At 47.7% G+C, this 19,036-nt stretch overlaps 1 protein-coding gene across 1 annotated transcript in view; it reads left to right on the plus strand.

Annotated features, from left to right (window-relative positions):
* Window positions 1-18,097, plus strand: part of MTUS2 (microtubule associated scaffold protein 2) — a 216,315-nt gene extending 198,218 nt beyond the window's left edge. Inside the window, exons 9-14 of the mRNA XM_054385862.1 lie at window positions 1,873-1,978; window positions 3,732-3,805; window positions 5,357-5,455; window positions 6,655-6,774; window positions 10,388-10,485; window positions 17,881-18,097. Coding sequence (XP_054241837.1) covers window positions 1,873-1,978; window positions 3,732-3,805; window positions 5,357-5,455; window positions 6,655-6,774; window positions 10,388-10,485; window positions 17,881-18,097 — 714 coding nt within the window. The remainder of the gene's footprint in view (window positions 1-1,872; window positions 1,979-3,731; window positions 3,806-5,356; window positions 5,456-6,654; window positions 6,775-10,387; window positions 10,486-17,880) is intronic.
* Window positions 18,098-19,036: the final 939 nt, after the last annotated feature.

Here is a 19,036-nt window from a genome sequence, read left to right on the forward strand (position 1 = left end):
TCTGGAAATGCTGGAAGGTGTCCAGAGAAGGGCCATGAAGATGAGCAAAGGGCTGGAGCTCCTCTCCTATGAGGACAGACTGAGGGAGTTGGGACTATTCAGTCTGGAGAAGAGAAGGCTCTGAGGTGACCTTCTTGTGGCCTTCCAGTATCTAAAGGGGGCCTACAAGAAAGCTGGGGAGGGACTTTTTAGGCTGTCAGGTAATGATAGGACTAGGGGGAATGGAACAAAAATAGAAATGGGTAGATTCAGATTGGATGTTAGAAAGAAATTCTTCACCATGAGGGTGGTGAGACCCATGAACTCATTGCCCAGGGAGGTGGTGGAAGCCTCATCCCTGGTGGTTTTTAAGGCCAGGCTGGATGTAGCCCTGAGAAACTTGATCTAGTGTAAGGTGTCCCTGCCTATGGCAGGGGGGTTGGAACTAGATGATCCTTGAGGTCCCTTCCAACCCTAGCAATTCTATGATTCTATGATTTCTGGGGCGGGGTGTTGCTCAGGTGAGAAGCAATTAGAGTATGAATAAAAACTTTAATAAGGGTAAGGTAAAGAACAGGACGTTTGTGATGTTTCAGTGCACAGACATCACATGCATACAAGGACATGATGCTCTGACAAAAGGCAGTTGATAGTCCCTAGCACAAGTCTCTTGAGTCTATTCAGTCATCTAGCTGCCCTTTCTCTGCTCTTCCATGCAATATATCAGCAGGCCAAGTCCCTGTTGTTTTGCAAACAGTTCTTCTAAGACCATGATTTTTCCAGCAGGGTTGGTAATTTTGCTTCTGTTGGGTAATCTAACTTATTGAGAAGGTGACCCACTTGGTGAATGAGGGAAAGTCTGTGGTTGTTGTTTACCTGGGCTTTAGTAAAGCATTTGACAGTGCTCCCCACAGCGTTGTCCTGGAGAAACTGGCTGCTCGTGACTTGGATGGGTGGGCACTTTGCTGTGGAAAGAACCAGCTGGATGGCCAGGCCCAGAGCATGGTGATTAACAGAGTTAAATCCATTTGGCAGCCAGTCACAAGTGGTGTTCTCCAGGGCTCAGTTTTGGGGCCAGTTCTCTTTAATATATTTATCACCATGAGGAGATTGAGTGCACCCTTAGTATGCAGATGACACTAAGCTGGGAGGGTGTTGATCTGCCTGAGGGTAGGAAGTCTCTGCAAAGAGAACTGGGCAGGCTGGAATCATGGGCTGAGGTCAGTTGTGTGAGATTCAACAAGGCCAAGAGCTCTGCTTGGGTCACAACAACCCCATGCAATACTACAGACTTGGGGAAGAGTGGCTGGAAAGCAGCCCAGCAGAGAAAGACCTGGGGGTGCAACAGCTGGCTGAACATGACCCAGTAGTGTGCTCAGATGGCTAAGAAGACCAACAGCATCCTGGCCTGTATCAGGAATAGTGCAACAAGCAGGACCAGGAAGTGATCTTATTCCTGTAAAACAAACAAACCAACAAACAAAACCAACCAAACAAAAATCAGGGTGGGTTGGAAATTTGCACATTTATCTGACCATCAGAGGGAGTCAGGTCATTAATATAATTCAGATTAGAGCAGTGTTGTGCTTTTTGAACATTATATACATGGCTTCTTCACTTAAGGGCTTTTTGACCTTTTGCCTTCTTATGTACCTCTTGTATCACCATTAAGGTGAAAGAATAAAAATACTTCCAGTAGTGACTATACCCTACCAATCAAGGCATCAATGTACTTGTTTCATAATGAATAGAACCGACTCAGGTACTGGAAGTGTCATGCTCAGTAGATCTCTGTACTGTTCCCAGCTCACTGGATCTCTCTATCAGTGGCTTGTCTATGTGCCACAGCATCTTATCCTGTATTGATGTCTCCATTCATTGCCTTTGGGACAGGTGGAAGATATCACAGCTCTACACGAAACTGCAATGGTACAGTTGGAAAATAACCACTTAGTTGCTATTACAGTACTGCAGGATGAGAACGACTGCAAAATTCAAGGTAAGCCAAAGACAACCCAATGGCTACAAGCTACTACAGAGCAAGAATTAGTGCTGCAGTGAGATTCTGTTTGCCTTGGTTTTTCTTCCTCCAAAGCAGATGATACAGAAAATTTGCATTGGTCTAGTGCTTTCACATAGAATGGACCACCAGGTTCATGCCAGGGGGGAGCGAAAGCAGTGTATACAACATCTAAGTTGTATCTCAGACTATCTGAGGGGTCTTCGGGCCAAAGATGAGGCTTTCTCCATGGGCAGCTGAATATAGAGTCTAAATTCCACCTCACATCACACACAGACTTTTCTCAAGAGCCTAACTCTTGAGAGCTCAGGGGACTAGAGCTCACCAACCCTCTCTGAATTTAGCTGGTTAAATGCCTACATTCTCCTAAAACCAAAACCCCCGATCTTGAGTAGCAAAAGGCTGGCCATGCTGAGCCACACGCTGGTGCAAATCTGCACCTCAGCACTATCATCTTCATTTTGCATTATGCTTTTTCCCATGGGGGTTGATGTTGCAGACACAGCTATTTCCTCCCTACCAGTTCATTATCTAGATTCGTGTCTTTGTAACATGCTTTAGCTGACATTTAAGAGTTTTGGTTTGTTTTACCTGTAAGCATGAGGGTCTAATTGTTAAATGGCTCCAGTAAGTTTTCCCACAACTTTCCCCAAACCATATTGCTCAGCTCTGCAATGTGTCAGAGGCATGAGTTCAGAGCATAGTATGAGCCAGGAACAGTCTGCTCCTGTCTCCTGCAGGCAGAGATGGTATCTAGCATACCAATTTTAAATTAACATACAGAATTTTGAAAATCAAAAACAGAACAGAAAGGTGTTCCTTGTCCTCGTTGTTAGTATTTTCTTGCTGATAAAACTGGGCTGTAGTTTGTGAAGGTCTGGTGGCCAGTTCGTGCTCCCCGCTCCCGGTGCGGGTATGAGATGCCCTCCTGTGCATGGAAAAGGCATTGCAGTAGCCGCGCCCCAGTGTGCTTTACAGAGCACTATGGCATCGGTGGTGTTAGTGCTGTGATTGTGTCTGGTGAGCACTGGTTTGAGGGCAGAACCACATGGGGCTGGGAGTAAAGACACAAACAGAATGTCCATGTGCTTATAAGGTAGGTGCTACTACTGTATTGGACAGCAGTTTGATGTTATTGATTTAAACTTTATGCCACTTTGGTTATTATGAAGTCCAGAGTGAGTTGTTCTAGTATTGAAGCTTTTAATTATGTAACATAAATAGAGAACTTCTTTGCTTTCAGACTCTATCAGTACCACTAATAAGCCTCACAGGTCACCTGCCACAACTCCTGGTGAAACTGTCATTTGCACCCACTGCATCTAAGTTGCTAGCCCCACTCTCTATCTCCCCAAAGAAATTGCAACTCAAGCTTTTAAAGACGTGTCTAAATTTAAAATCTTCAATTTGGACATACTCTGAAGTGGTAAATGACCCCTTGTCAGACCCTTTTCAGATCAGGGCCCCCAGGAGCTGGGAATTTGAAGCAGTTCTGAAAAATCAGAATCTAGTCTCAGAGAAATAGAGGTATCTGCAACTAGTGAAAGACCAAGAAAACCTTATCCTCAAAACGGTTCACCTCAAGTCACAGTGTATATTACTACCAGTTTCCTACTCAACCTCCACGACCTAAACCTGCATCACAAACTGGGCTTGGCTGACAGCAGTTGTGCTCTTGGATGCTGGTCACTGGTCTTCACTTACCAGTGTCCTGCCTGTCTATCTTCCCCAGAACTGACTGCTGCTCACAAACTGGAAAAGACCCAATTAGAAGAGGCTTTTGAAAAACTGCGGCTCTCACTCCAGGTTAGTAGCTTTGTTATTCCCCACCCTGTAAAGATGTTGTGGAGCATCTAATGGGGCAGCCCCAGCCCTGTTACCAGCTGCCAGCCCACCAGGCTGTTGCTTCTTGCCAGCTATAGTACTTCTTGTCCTCTGCCTGTCCAAACTGGGATCTAACAGCAAAGGTACCACCTCAGGTTTTTTTCTTCTCCCCTGGCTGGTTCAAAAATATGATATCTGAAAGAGAGGAGAGGGCAAATCTCAGAGGGAGGAAGAGGCAACTAGGTTAAGCAAAAACATGTCCTTTTGACTCTGCTAGCTGCTGGACCAGCACAAGGAGCAAAGCTGAGCTCCTCCCTGCATGATGAGGAGGGCTCCAACAGCTGTGGTGGCTGTGAACATCACCTTGTCTACACGGTACCATTCAGCAGGCACCCCTACAGCTCAGAAATGCTGAGCTCTCCCTGCCTGGTCCTGTGCCTGCACTTTAAATTCTTCCCTGTTGCCTGAATGGGGAGGAGCTGGTCTCACAGCTGGGGACTTCTCTCTGATGAGGAGTGCCCCAGGGCTCACCCTGCTCTGCAGCCAGGCTATGAGTGGTCAGGGCCAGCCCTGTACATCAAATGTTCCACATTCCAAATGTCTTGGCTTTTCCAGTTCTTCTCATGACTCCATGCTGTTCTCACTCTCTAGATGATGAAATCCCAAAGAGTGGGGGGGCAGAAGCATGCCCCTGTGACTCACACTAAGTTTGCAAATCTTGTGTGAACAAGTAAAGGTGCCACAGCACATAATGCAAGCTCTGTTTGAATTTGTAGGTAGAGGTGAATTGCACTTCTTAAAATCCCTAACCAGTACGTTCTGGTGCACGCAGCAGCTGTCACTTGCCTTCCTCGTGAGGCTGTGACAGCTCGAGGCATGTCAGCAGTTTTGCAATAAGCACTGATGTAATTGCTACAGCTGAGAAATTACAGATATAAAAGGTAAGAATTCCGGTTTCACAGCAGCTGTGGCTTGTGCACATATTGTGTATCAAAAGGTATCAGGGATGCCTTTGATGGCAACAGAAATATGATTGCTTAAAATAACATTTTGTTCCTGTGTGTAGCTCTGAGATGAAATGGTGATCATTAAAAGTCTGCACCACTAACTCATCATTGCTTGTTACTGTGTTAGAAGCCTAGAAAGGTGAAAGAAGCAGGAATGGGGTATCCACCACCTCATTCAGACTCTAGGGGCCACACAAGTGATCTCGTTCACACCTGTAATACCAATGCTCTCTTAAGGAAGGACATCCTTGTTCTCATCCAGCCCAAGGGGATCCGGTGACATAACATCAAAGACATTTCATGAACTAGTGCCAGCCAGTGTCAGCCAGCCACATGTGTTTAAGGGATTTCAGAATTTCTTGGGTTATCAAAAACTTCACTGTGTGTTTAAATGGCCTTACTTCTAAAATACCACCCTCCAGGGGTTTCTGAGCCTTGTTCAGCTCCCCTGATGGCTTCATGGTGCAGACTGGCTTGTATGAATCTAAGAGGGACTGGTGTTTTCATTGGTGTGTTTCCTCTCCAGGACCAGATAGACATCCTCACCTTCCAGAACCAGACTCTCAAGGCCAAAGCAGAGCGATTTGAAGAGGCTCTGAAGAAGAACAATGAGGAACAACTGAAGGTAGATGTCAACTATAACTACACACTCATCAAGATATGACTCTAAATATGACTCACATCACGTGATTCACTGGGTAGCAATGGGATCCTTACCCAGGGATGAGGGGCTAGGTCCCAGGCAAGACCCCAGATCTTGAGGAGTCAGGAATCTTAGCCTAGGTCCATCATTTTTTTTTATTTTACTTCATTTTGTCAGTTTATTTCAGAAACATTTCATTAACTCCATCTATGTCCTTACTGCTGGCTATTCTCCTTTTCCTTCTTCATTTCTTTCTCCTTACTTTCTGTCTTTTCACATTTAGGTTTCCTTTCTTGTGCCTTCTGAAGCAACTTCTTTGATATCCTCTGTATTCCCTCATTTTTTCTGGATTTTCAGGCAACACCCCTGTTATATGACATATTTATTCAACTGCTGTCTATTGGGGCCATGCTGTTTATTTACAGTTTGTAAGTAAACACACACTGCAATTATGTATCTGAAATGAAATAACCCTGAAACAACCCCCCCAAAAATAATTTTCTTTGACCTTGGGACATTTCAATGTGTTCACAGAACAACCCCATGGGCAGCTGTATCAACATGACAGAGGGGGCAGAACGAAATTAGTGGGGTAGGCAAGGAGCTCAATAAGCTTTTGGATGAGTGAACTCACTCCTTAGGAAAGGAGCACAAATGTCTGAAACAGGCATGGTCATGGAAAACAGCATCAGTTCCTTTCCATCTTCACTGCCCTATTTAATTTACATGAAAGGACAAATCCTGCAATGTCACAGTGATGTTGAGGCACTGGGATGCAGTGGTGTGCAGGCAAGGCAGAAAGCTATAGTTTTCATCTCCAGCTGCCTTGTCCAGTTTCTGCAGTTTCATGTGTGTACCTTACCCGAGCCACAACGCCTGCACAATCATCAAACACCTCAGGCAGTCTCCAAGCTGTGAATAGGAATGAGGTTGCTGAACAAGTTAGCATCTCATCTTTCTAACCATGATGCTGGTCAAAAGAAAGGCTCTGTTGGCTATATGAGCAAAGGAATGGCCCAGGAGAGAATATCAGGGTTCAGAGGGGCTGCAGGAGCCCAGGTCCAGGTGGTTTTCACATCACTGAGACTCATAAACCACTGGGTACAATGAGGACAGTTTATCTTATAGCTGAAGATGTGTTTGTGGCTGACAGATATCCACATCACTGGTATATCTCCTAGATTGCACGAGCTCCATATCAGCACTTAGAAAAAGACCTGAAGAGCTTAAAATACGTTCTGGAAATGAAGAACAATCAGATTCACAAACAAGAGAAGATGATTATGGAGCTAGAAAAACAGGTAAGTTGTGATTTTTCCTCCAGAGGAGACATCACAGAGGGAGTAAAAATTTGGTTACAGCAAGGCTAAGAAAACATATGATGTTGGGGCAGGTGTTAAAGTGGTTCATAAATGGCTATGTATTGTGTTGTTCCACACTCAGCCTACAAAGCTGCTTATACTATCCCATGTCTCTGGTTTTCACTCAGAAATTGGAATCTTTTCCCATCCTTTCACCCACCCATGATATCCTTGATTTCTCCACACCTCCATAGCTTTTCCATGCAATATGTGCTCAGCCCATTATACAGCAAGGTGAGTGGTACAGGAAGAAAGGAGGAAAGGGATCTCTGTGGTAGTCCAGGGCTTCATTTTGTTCACCAGCCTGCATCATACACCCCTACAGGAGTCAGGTAACCATTTAGGAATGGAACAGGCAAGTAGAGAAAGACTGAGCAGGCATTTAGGGAGGTCTCAGCCACAAGTCCAAATTAGCAATGTTCAGCAAGCAGTCTTTAGCATGGCTTATGCTAGCAAAGGCTTCTCCAACCCTGAAGTAATGCTTTGTTTCAGCCTAGTCTGTTTTCTTATCCTTTGTATGTGGGAGTCCCTAACAAAGAAGTCACCAGTTCACCAATTAGATTTTGTGTTAGAATGGGGATTTATTTTGCAAGACAGAACCTGAAGTGACAGTAAATGTATAATGTGATGACAGGATGAGACACTACCTAAGCTGGGGAGCCAGGGCAGCTGGTTCAGCACAGCATTCAGCAAGATTTGTTTCCATTTATGGGGACATTTGAGAACTCTGATGATTACTTTGCTGAACGGATGCTTGAGTAAATGGAGGTAGAAAAAAAGCAACGCTACAGCTGAGGCTTGTAACTGTGCTCCTTCCAACGTGCTGCTCCTGGAGCTGAGACTGCATTTAAAAGCATGCACTGAAGTGCTGGTGGATGAGAAGCTCAACATGAGCTGACAATGTGCACTTGCAGCCCAGAAAGCCAACCAGACCCTGGGCTGCATCAGGAGAAGTGTGGCCAGCAGGTCAAGGGAGGTGATTCTCCCCCTCTACTCAGCTCTGGTGAGACCCCACCTGGAGTACTGTGTCCAGTTCTGGAGCCCCTGTTACAAGAGGGATATGGACATGCTGGAACGTGTCCAGAGAAGAGCCATGAGGATGATCAAAGGGCTGGAGCTCCTCTCCTATGAGGAGAGACTGAAAGAGTTGGGGCTGTTCAGTCTGGAGAAGAGAAGGCTCCGAGGTGACCTTCTTGTGGCCTTCCAGTATCTGAAGGGGGCCTCCAAGAAAGCTGGGGAGGGACTTTTTAGGCTATCAGGAAGTGACAGGACTAGGGGGAATGGAATAAAGCTGGAAGTGGGGAGATTCAGACTGGATGTGAAGAAGAATTTCTTCCCCATGAGAGTGGTGAGAGCCTGGAATGGGTTGTCCAGGGAGGTGTTTAAGGCCAGGCTGGATGAGGCTCTGGCCAGCCTGATGTAGTGTGAGGTATCCCTGGCCATGGCAGGGGGGTTGGAACTAGATGATCCTTGTGGTCCCTTCCAACCCTGACTGATTCTAAGATTCTATGATTCTATGATTCTAAGTGTTACACTGCGAAAAAATCCCCAACAATGCTTCCCTCACCCAAATTCCCCCCCCTAGCTTTCCATCTTTTTTTCCTCTTTTCTTTTTTTTTTTTTCCCTGGTCATTTTTCTGCTTTTACTAATTTTCTGCTATTTACTAATAGACGAGCACACAGCTCTGCTCCTGCCCTTCATCACAGTAACGCCCTGGGTCTGCTGTGACCCAAAGGCACAAATGCTTTCTGTTAAAGCTCTACCTTTTTAAGTTTCAAAGTGCCTGAAAACCAAGAACCACAGGGGTCTGTACTGGAACCTGTGCTGTTTAATATTTTTATCAATGACATAGACAGTGGGATCAAGTGCATCATCAGCAAGATTGCAGATGACACCAAGCTGAGTGGTGCTGTCCATACACCAGAGGGATGGGATGTCATCCAGAGGGACCTGGACAAGCTGGAGAGGTGTGCCCAGGTGAACCTCATGAGGCTCAACAAGAGCAAGTGCAGGGTCCTGCACCTGGGCCAGAGCAATCCTCACTGTCAATACAGACTGGGGGAGGAGGTGATAGAAAGCAGCCCTGAGGAAAAGGACTCGGGAGTACTGATGAATGAGAAGCTGGACATGAGCAGGCAGTGTGCACTTGCAGCCCGGAAGGCAAATCACATCCTGGGCTGCATCAAAAGATGTGTGGCCAGCAGATCCAGAGAGGTGATTCTGACACCTTACTCTACTCTGGTGAGACCTCACCTGGAGTACTGCTTTCAAGTCTGGAGCCATCAATATTGGAAGGACCTAATGGAGTGGGTCCAGAGCAGGGCCATGAAAATGATCAGGGGGTTAGAGCACCACTGCTACAAAGACAGGCTATTTCCAAAGGCCTGTAGTGATAGGATGAGGGACAATGGATTCAAACTAGAGAAGAACAGACTCAGATTGGATGTTAGGAACAGGTTCTTTACCATGAGAGTAGTAGAACACTGGAACAGGTTGCCTGGGGAGGTGGCTGGGACCTCATCTCTGGAGGTATTCAAAGTGGGGCTCGACAGGGCCCTGGGCAGCCTGATCTAGTTGAGGATGCCCCTGCTGACTGCAGAGGGGGTTGGACTGGATGACCTTTGAAAGTCCCTTCCAACCCAGACCATTCTATGATTCTATGATTTTATAACTAAGGTGATAAAGTATGTCCAATTCAGAACCTGGGGAAAATGGAGCATATGAGGCTGTGGTACCTACCTATAAACATCTTACTGATGTTTTCATACACTGCTACTGACATCCTCTAACTCTGTCCTTGAACTGTTCTGAGTAAAAGCTACCTGTGTTTGGGATAGGATTCATTTCACTTAAATATAGCTTTAAGTTGCTTGTCTAGTTTAAGCCTGTCATTTAATCTGACACAGTCAGCAGTGGTGAAGTGGTTCCAAAGGGCAGCCCACCTCCTGTCAATGCAGCACCAGGCTAAGGCTGCCACTGGGTGTGATCTGCCCTCGTGGGTAACTCTTTCCTTTCCGTAACTGGGGAATCATAATCCTAGAGGTTGGACACCAAAAATTTATATTCAGGACAGTTAGCTGAGCTGGATAGTGCACCTCACACCACCTAGCACCCCTCCTTCTTTACTAGACTGGCCACTCACACCACAGTGCCTTTTCCATGCTGGGTATCCCTGTGTTCCCCAAGCGCCACCAGATTCTGTGTCCAAGAGCAATGGTTGGTAATGCTGGATCACAAGGGATGAAAGCTCGGGGGGCATCACTGAGGAAGATGTCTTATTTGTGCTGGACAAGACTAGGATCCTCCTTCTCAGTTAGAAGAAAGAGCTAGTTCAGCTTTGCCCCTGCTCAGTGCACTGCAGATGACCCCACTTCACCATCATGGTGTGGTGTGAATCAGACCTCTAAGTCTCAGCTGCAGTCAAGATGACTACCTCTAACTATTCTCCAATTACAGAAGTCACTTTAGGGACAAAAAAAAAATAAAATAACAAATTCTCTTGGATCAGTCATTGGGCTTTCTTCAGACTTAGCAAACCTTCTTTCATTGCAGGCTGAAAAAAATTTAAAACTGGAAGAAAAAATCACCAAGCTGCAACAGCAGAATGAAGAACTCAGAGCCAGGATTGAGAAAAATACTGTCATAACAAGGTACGTGCTGATATTCGCAATCTGTCTGAGCTTGAGAGGAGGCTGCAGGTCTTCACTGCCCAAGGCTGACCCTTATTTCAGAAGGGGAAAAGCTTACTTTCTCCTGAAAGTGTCTTGATGTTCTGACCTGCTTGTTTCATTAAAGAATTCATTTTATATTTTGGGTTGCTTGCTTTAACCTAAGGAAGGCCATGAATCTGCCTCTGCTTGTTCATGATTTCAACACCCTGCTGCCAGCAAAGTTGTCAGTGCCTGAGACCTGTCAGTCAGTGGGTAACAAGAGTGGGAAATGGGGCAGCTTCACAGAGATACCCTAGTGATGGCACTGTCACACAGGTGGGGTTATTCTTTGGTGGCCTTTTCTCATCTGTATTGCCTGTTTGCACCCTTGATACAGCGTGATGAGGCACCCCGTCTTGGGTGTTACAGTAACAGAGAAGGGTAGGCCAGTCCCTGGCCCAGCTTGTAGTCTGGTGTAAGGCAAGAGACTGTAGCTGAAGCCAGGCAGAAGGGGTATCAGAGGGAGATGTTAGAGCTGAGCTTGTCCCAACACACCAGCTGCCTAGCTGTCATTGTAGCCAGAAGCCATGCCATGGGCCTACAACGCAATTTAATTTTTAGCTCGCTTTTTAAAGCTTCAGTGTCTCACCTCTGGTTTCGTATTAGGTTTTGTCTTTCTTGTGTCTCCTTTATTAGTGCTTCAGCCTTTAAACATTATCTCCTGCATGCAGATATTTTAAAAGGCAGTATTGCTTGCACTAACATTCATATGGGGGTGAGGTTTCTATTTCTTCTCACCTGATTGTAAATGCTTGTAACACACATGTCAGTGTCTGAAGTGGGTGTCTACAGTAGCCTTTCTGTGCTTGAAGAGGAAACTCAGGATTTTTTAAGGTCTAGCTAAGCAGACTACTTGGAGACACCTGCTTTGGGGCTGTGGTCTGGAATCAGCAGTCTCTCTCCACACTGCTGACAGCAGCCAGGGGATCTGCATCAGTGCTTAGCATCTCCACCTTGGAGCTACCTGTCTCTGACCGGGCAAATAGCACCCTCCACTCCCTGCAGAGTCCAGCTGCAGTGCTTTGCTTCTCACCTCTATGTAGGTACTGGTTTTGAAGAGCATCTTTTGGGAGAGATTCTGAATTTCAGATCAGCCTTGGAAGTCAACTTAGAGCACAATAATTTTCAACAGGAACAGTTTGGGGACAGCTATGGGAGCAGCTATAAGGGACAGTGTCAGCCAGGACTTTAGAGCTGGAGTTACTAAAATGTGTTTTCTTGGCAGCAGCAGCAGCAGCAGCTGCCTGGACTGCTCCTTTCTGTGGTACTGGCACTGCCTGGAAGTGCAGCCAGGCGGAGCTCAGGGAGCTGCTCTCGCTGGGGATTAGAGCTGTTTCTGCTGGTGTGCAGCTCGGGAGCCTGCGCGGCTGTGACCGCCCAGCAGTGGCAAGACGGGGGAGGGGAGCAGAAGGGGTGGGACCACAGCAAAGCCAGCCTTTGCAGTACCGTCGGGAGGGTGGTCCCAGCGGTATCTGGGGGCAGATGGGTGCCCCACAGAGATATTTCTAATCATAGCCAAGAAAAGATACAAAGTGAGGGAGAAGAGCCTTGCAGGCAGATCATGCACCAGCTTTGGACACAGATGTTGCACAGAGTCTCTGCTGGGATTTCCCCCAAGCACTTGAATAAATCTCTGATTTCCCAACATCTTTGATTCTCACTCCAAATCCACCAGCAGTTTTTGGTTTTAGTGCTTTGGAGCAGAGCTGCTTGCTGGATGGTAGTTTCCAACACCCTAGAGATGCAGGTGACTCGATGGGTGTCTCATTTCTGTTGGCATAGCCCTGGCACCTACTCACCTCTGGGCCTCTTGGGAGAGGCTTTCATGTAGGTCAAGGACATGACTCAGGCACCTTTCCCTGCATCCCTATCATGTCAGTGTGCCCCTGCAGACCTCTGTGGTTTTATGGCTGATTTGTTACAGCTACTTAAATTGTCAGGAGGCTGGCAGAGGAGGATGTCTGATCAGAAGTCTGCTATACTGGGGATAAAAGATTCCTTAGAGGGATTAGGTCTAAAATTGGAACATGTGTTTCAAGATGCAAACTTATAAAGTGAGAACACATTTGCTTTTACATTGCCTCTTTTCCTCCTTCTGCCTGAACAATGAAGAGGGGCTAAACGGACATCTGTGTATTTTATAAGTAGCAATGCCCATCCTTCTCCATAGTGCAGCAGAGGCAGATGCAGGTTGGCTGAGCTGAAGGCAGAGGCTTCCCTGAAGGATACCAGCACTGCTGGCTGTGAAAGCTGCCTCTGTCTCTGGGCAGCGTGAAGCTGCCTCTGCCTGTGTTCAGTCACACCATGTAAGGTGACACAGTGTCAACTCCCAGCTCAGTGTGCACAAGGCTAATAGAAGCAGTGCAACAAACAGCAGCTCCTTCCTCCATCTGTGTGCCAGAGCTGGTCTGTCTGGAGGACACGTCCACATCCTGCGTGGTTTGTTCAGAAGCACTTGGCTGTAAGGCTCTTTTCTGCTCAAATGTCTCCCTACTTACCTGCTGGTCAGGTGTATAACTCACAGCCTGCCTCTGCCAGCGTGCATTAGTGCCACAGAGTCTGCTGGGAAAGAGACTGCAGCCTACCCTACCTCTAGCAAGCAGCACTGAACTCCAGTGCAAAGGAGGCTGATAGCTACTGACAAGCTGTGGGCTGCACTTGTTGGCTGCCCAAACAGTGCCTTTAAGCAGAGGAAGGAGCTGAGCCTTCAGTGTGCTCTGCAGTCTGTGCTGGTGTGACTGGCCTGTTCCCAGTATCCAGATGAGCTTTGCCAGCCTGTCACACCTTAAAAGCCGTGCAAAGGCTGGGGAAGATACGTGCTTTGTTTTTTTCCCTCAGCAAATGCTGCCTGGAAAAAGGATATAGTGGGACTCTGTGTATAACTTTTATGGCCGGTCTTGTGGACTTTCTTGTGCCTGTTAGACCACGAGCTCATGCCACAGCTGGCTCCCCAGTGGGACCATGAATAGGATCTATGTCCTCTACAAGGCAAGCAGCTTTCTGAAAACTTCTGCCAACTTGTGTCTTTTAAAAAATCTTTCCACTCCACTAACTACTGTTTCATGGTTCAAAACTTCAGAGAGTGGGAGAAGAACAGATATATTCTTGGTGAGCTCAGCTCTATTTCTGTAGGAACCCAGGCTAAAAAACTCAAAACATTATTTAATTTTTCTTATATACATACAAAATCAGAAATGCCAGCATCACCCTCTCAGAAACTTTTGATGATGCAGGGTTTGAACAAGCAGTCCATGACTTCTGCTATGGGCTTCATTCTATACCCAGAAAGAGTTGTGGAGAATTTCATATGTGCATCCAAAATCCACACCCAGCTGCTGCTGAACCCTGGAAATATCTGGCAGGGAAGTTAGGTGCCTCTCTGTTTATTTCTATAAAATCCTAAGTTGCCTGTAAATCAGATTAGGTACATGCCCAGAGCTGCCTCAGGCTGATCACATCAGCACCTGGCTCCTGCCCAAGCGTAATGGGGCTGCAGGGCTACAGAAGCCAGGTGTTCCTGCATGCATCCTCCAGGATGGTGAAGTTGCCAGCACATGCCCGAAACATACCTCCATCAGGTCCCACAATCGGCCTGCACTGCCCCATTTCTTTCAAAGCAAATCACCTGGTTAGATGAGAGCAGACTCCTTGATGTTGTGGTGCCCATAGGAGATTTCCAAGCCCCACTTCCCAAAAAGCCACCAGGTTATAGGGGGAAACACCTCCCTGGGTCTGTGCTGGTGAAGTTTCCCATTTAAGGCACTCGGGAATAGAGAGTTCATTAGAACCAAGGAAGAAGAAGTTGGAGAAGGACACATAGCCTCATGAATATTTACAGAGGAGGGAGAAGGCCTTGAAACTGAGCTGCATCCTTCATCAGGACATCAGCTAAAACAAGGAGCGCAGAGAACGCAGACTCCTTTCCCTTTGCATGAAGTAGAAGCTGCTTGGAAAAGCCAGGGATGCAACTGCCCTTTCTCACCCCTTTGCTCTTTCTCTGACACTCCACAAATGCTCTCTTGCTCATGGCACAGCTCTGGTGGCATGCTTGAGAAAAGAAAGTCAGACTTACAGTTGTCCACAGGGTTGGAACTTTGGCATTTAATCCCCATCAGCCAGAAGTAAGCCTAAACCCCAAGGCTATCCCCCTCTGTAGACTGCTCTAGCTGCTGTGCTGCTCTGGAAAAAATGGAGCAGCACTGCAAGAACCTCTGAGTTGTGAAATGCCATCAGACAAAGGTAGCTGCAGCCAGACATTGAAAGTGGGGAGAATGCAGGATTTAAGGAGCCCACATGCACTTCATACTGCTTGTTGGTTATCTGCAGGGGTGCCAATGCTGGGGCAGGCTATGTTGTGTTGATAACTGAAGCCCCTTGTCTTCGTGGTGCAAAAACAGAATCCTGGGTGTGATGGAGAGGTTATTGATTATGAATTATGCAATTTGAAATATGAATTTTTAAAAATTATTAGTAATCAATTAATCACTATTTTATATACTGATTCTAGTCACGATTGTGAGATATATCCCATAACTAGTATCATGTAACAATTTTTGATCCAATTATAATATTTACAGAATTGATGTCGATTAAAGCATGAAGGTGCAATTTCGCCGGTTGTCCACCAGATGGCGACTCGAAAAGACGCTTGGCGGCTGCTTTAACTCTATCCAGAGAGGTGTTCCAGTGCCAGAGGCTTAAGCTAGGAAGTGTCCCGCGGCTGGGCGCGGGAGGCTTTGAACTGAACGTTAGAGGGTGATGCACAGGTGAAGATACACTGTGTCTTTTGTTTGTAGCCAAGCAGGGTGCTAGACTACTGCGAGCTGCTGGCTGCCTGCCAGGGCCTGGCTCCTAGGCTGGTCCGTTCAGGGAAGGGGCTAACCGGGGCAGTGGCTGCTGGCGGGCCAACGGCGGGGTTCCCTCCAGACGGTGATAGTGGAGGCAGCTTTCTCCTCCCGCGGCGGCGTGCGGGATGAACGTAAACTTTTGCCGGTCGACAGGTTCCCTTGCAAAGCTCGGGCAGTCCCACGGTGCGGCCGGGGCTGCCGGGGGCTGGTCCGTGCCGGAGGCTCGGGGCTTGCAGGGCCGGTGCTGGCTCCCTGGGGAGCGGCCCCGGCAGGGTCGGGCCCTTTGGGGTTGGCCCTCACGGAGTCGGCCCGCACGGCGGGGCAGGGCGTCGGTTGCCGGTAGACGGCTTCGGACGTCTCCGATCCTGCGCTGGCAGGCGGGGCCGGGGTCAGCCCTCGCGCGGTGAGCTGGCCGGGGCCGGCCCACGCTGTAGGCGGCCAGGGCTGTGGCCAGGGCTGCGGCCAGGGCTGGCGGGAGCAGCTCCGGGTCGGGGCGTGGCTGTGCGAAGCGGCGGCGGCATACCCTAGCTTGGCTCAAAGGAGCTGGCGGGACTTTCGCGACTCAATCACAGGCACGGACGGTGCTCTGAATTTCCCTAGCACATACAGGGCTGCGGAGCGCCGAGCGGGCAGCTCCCTTTCTCTCCCGCGAACGGGGCGGGGTCACGCAGGGTGCGGCTGCGCGCTGCCCTTGCTTTAGCGCACGCTGCTGTGGCTCATCGTCTGCTGCTCTATGGCTGTGGCAGACATTTGGGCTGACAAAACTCGGGCTAGTCCTCCCCTGTTAATTAGGCAGTCTTACCCTCGGGGGTGCAGTCCTCTTTAAGACACAACCGGCTCTCTTCCGAGCCGGTGGGACTGTCAATACAGCGCTGGCTGGCTGTAGCTTCAGCGACGGACTCTCCCTTGTGGGCCCTCGGGGTTGCTAGCTTCGCTCCGTATAGCAGAGGCTGCTAGTTTGCTTGCGTGTGGAATGAGAAGACCTACTGGCAATAGCCGTGGAGCTCGGTAGCAAAGAGAGACTTATTTACAAGTTGGGGTAATAGTTATTAGTTTCTCGAGGTTGGATTTGGCCAATGGGCAATATTGTAAACACACAGCTTTAGCCTACAGGAAGCACGGAGCTAGAATTATGCCCTCACTTGGCAGGAGCACGAGCATCCCGTAGGGTGGGTGCATGTTGCTGTTTACCCCTTAGAAGGCAAGTTGGGGTTGTTTATGCTGCCTGGCTGGCACCCAGGTGTTTGTCCACCTCAACTCTGGGCTGAGTACCCACTCTGGGAAGGAGGGTGGAAGGGGTAACTGTGTCCACACATGTTGGGACAAGTTTCATGGTATTTTGGGCATAATTCTGGGCATATGATGCCTTCACTACACTGGGCCAAAGGGTCACTTGTGCAAGGAGCACAAGTGCCTGCTGGCCCAGAGCTCTGGGCTCCATCTGGGGGTATGTTTGGCTACACAGAGGTTTGTGGGCACATTCCCAGGCAGAAACTGCTGTGCCAGTAAAGAGGTTGTCCAAACAGAGGCCACAGCCTCATGTTGGACACCTGCTTCCTCTATGTGCTGAGCCAGGGAAGATAATCAGCTTCATTGCATGGTAGCTCTCAGGGGCACAAAACCAACTGAGTCACAAGCAGATACTGATGAGAAAGAACATCTGTACTTACCTACATCCCCAAGCTAAGTACCCAGTGTCCAGATACCAGCAGTCAAGGCTGGGTGTGAGTGTGGGACTGGCATGGAGTTGGTGTGCTCTGCAGTCCTAGTTGCCCACCATGGGGACCAATGGGGCTTACTTCAGCTCCCACCCTGCTCACAAACTGGGGGGAGGCTGAGCATGCACATGCACTTTATCTCAGCCTAAATTTCCAGTTGTCATCTCTACTTTCCCTGTCCAGGAGTGGGGAATCCTGTTCTTGCAGTGCACTTCAGCCTTGCATTTTCCCACTTTCAAATATACAAATAAACAAATAGGCTAAATTTTTCTTTGGAGAATTTCCAGTTTTCACTCTCTTATCTGTACAGGAAAATGACCATTTGTAAAGTGTCTTGTGTGTGGTGAATGCACAAAACCCTTGGCACCTTTGCACGTCCATGATTGGTGCTGAAAGTTGCACAAGGCCATGGAAGAAGGCTGGGGCTCATCCCATCTAAGCTTTGGTAGCTGTGCTGCCTCAGAGAGCTTTACAGCAGAAACACAGGTGCATCTGGAGGCAGTCAGATGCTGGGTACCTGCTGTGTCTTGTGGAGATGCCTTTTTTGCCTGACAGTGACGAGAGCCAGGGAAAGCTGAGCCCCAGCTTGGGCAGCTCAGCTGCAGCCCTAAGGGCAGGAGGATGGGATGGGATGGGATGGGATGGGATGAAGGAGGAGGGGGAGATGCTTGGGATCTTACCTGTCTCTGCCTGTTGTGCAGCACTGGGTGCATTAATGTCACCATCTTCACCCTGGTGTGCCTTACATGTTGTCCTGCTTCCCTCTCCAGGCAATTGTCAAAGGAAAATGCTAACCTTCAAGAATATGTTGAGAAAGAAATGGAGGAGAAGAAGAAGTTGAGCAAGACTAATGAAGAGCTCCTCTGGAAGCTACAGGAGGAAGATGCTACAAGCCCTGTAAAACTCCAGTCCTCACCGTCCACTTCTTTTCATCGGTGCCCGTCAAGAAACTCCTCTCCAGCAAAAGTCAGAACCTTGCAGCACTGACTCGGCACCTGCATGCTGAAGGTCCCCTGCCTTTTATGCATCTCCGGTCTGCTACATGTTAGCATCCAAGGAAGTATTCCCATCAGTAGGCACCCAGGGTTCACAGCTGCAAGCATGTGGCAGCTGCATAGCATTACTCTAGGCAGGGTACTCTTACAGTCCCCAGAGAGGAGCTCTTGGTTCTGACCTGGTGATTAGAGTAGCAAAAAACCTAGCAAGAAGCTAGGAGAGTAGAAAGTTAGGATAGCAAAACATTCTGTTTGATGTGTTAACATTTTAACGATGGTAGGAGCCAAAAGCTGCAAAATACTATATTAATGGTTCATCAGAATGAACTTTTGCTGCAGTTTTTCAGGTTAGTTAAAAGAAAAAACAAAACCACAAAACAAACAAAACAAAAACAGTTGCAGTTGTGAATATTTCTGTATATGTGTCTGTGTTTATATACCTGCACCTACCTTCATACCTATATATAGGCACACACACATATATAGGTAGCTGAAGAGGTTCTGAATTGCATTTTTTTATATTATTGGATACTACTAAGTGCTGATATATTTTCATTACAGTCAGCAGTTTTCTAACTTGTGCCTAAGACTTATATCTAAACAAAATGCATTTCTGTTTAGTCTCCCAGGAATATTTATACCCAACCTATAAAGAAAGTTACACAGACGTAGAAGCGCCTTCCAAATGACCACCAAGTGGTACTCTATGTAACATGAACACCAGCGACTTTGAAATTCTGAGACAGTACTGCCTTTGAAACCACTACCTTTGCATTAAACACCAGATAAGGGACACATACCATTCACTACTTTTTAACTCTTAGCATCAGTATTGTAAGTGGAGCTAGGCTAGAGCTCAGAAACCTGAGGGCTTTAGCAAATTTGATAGAGGTTACTGGTTAACACAGTTCAATTTTAGTGTCTCTGAGTC

The sequence above is a fragment of the Indicator indicator genome, chromosome 1 (genome assembly GCF_027791375.1).
Source record: "Indicator indicator isolate 239-I01 chromosome 1, UM_Iind_1.1, whole genome shotgun sequence".
NCBI classification, from domain to species: domain Eukaryota; kingdom Metazoa; phylum Chordata; class Aves; order Piciformes; family Indicatoridae; genus Indicator; species Indicator indicator.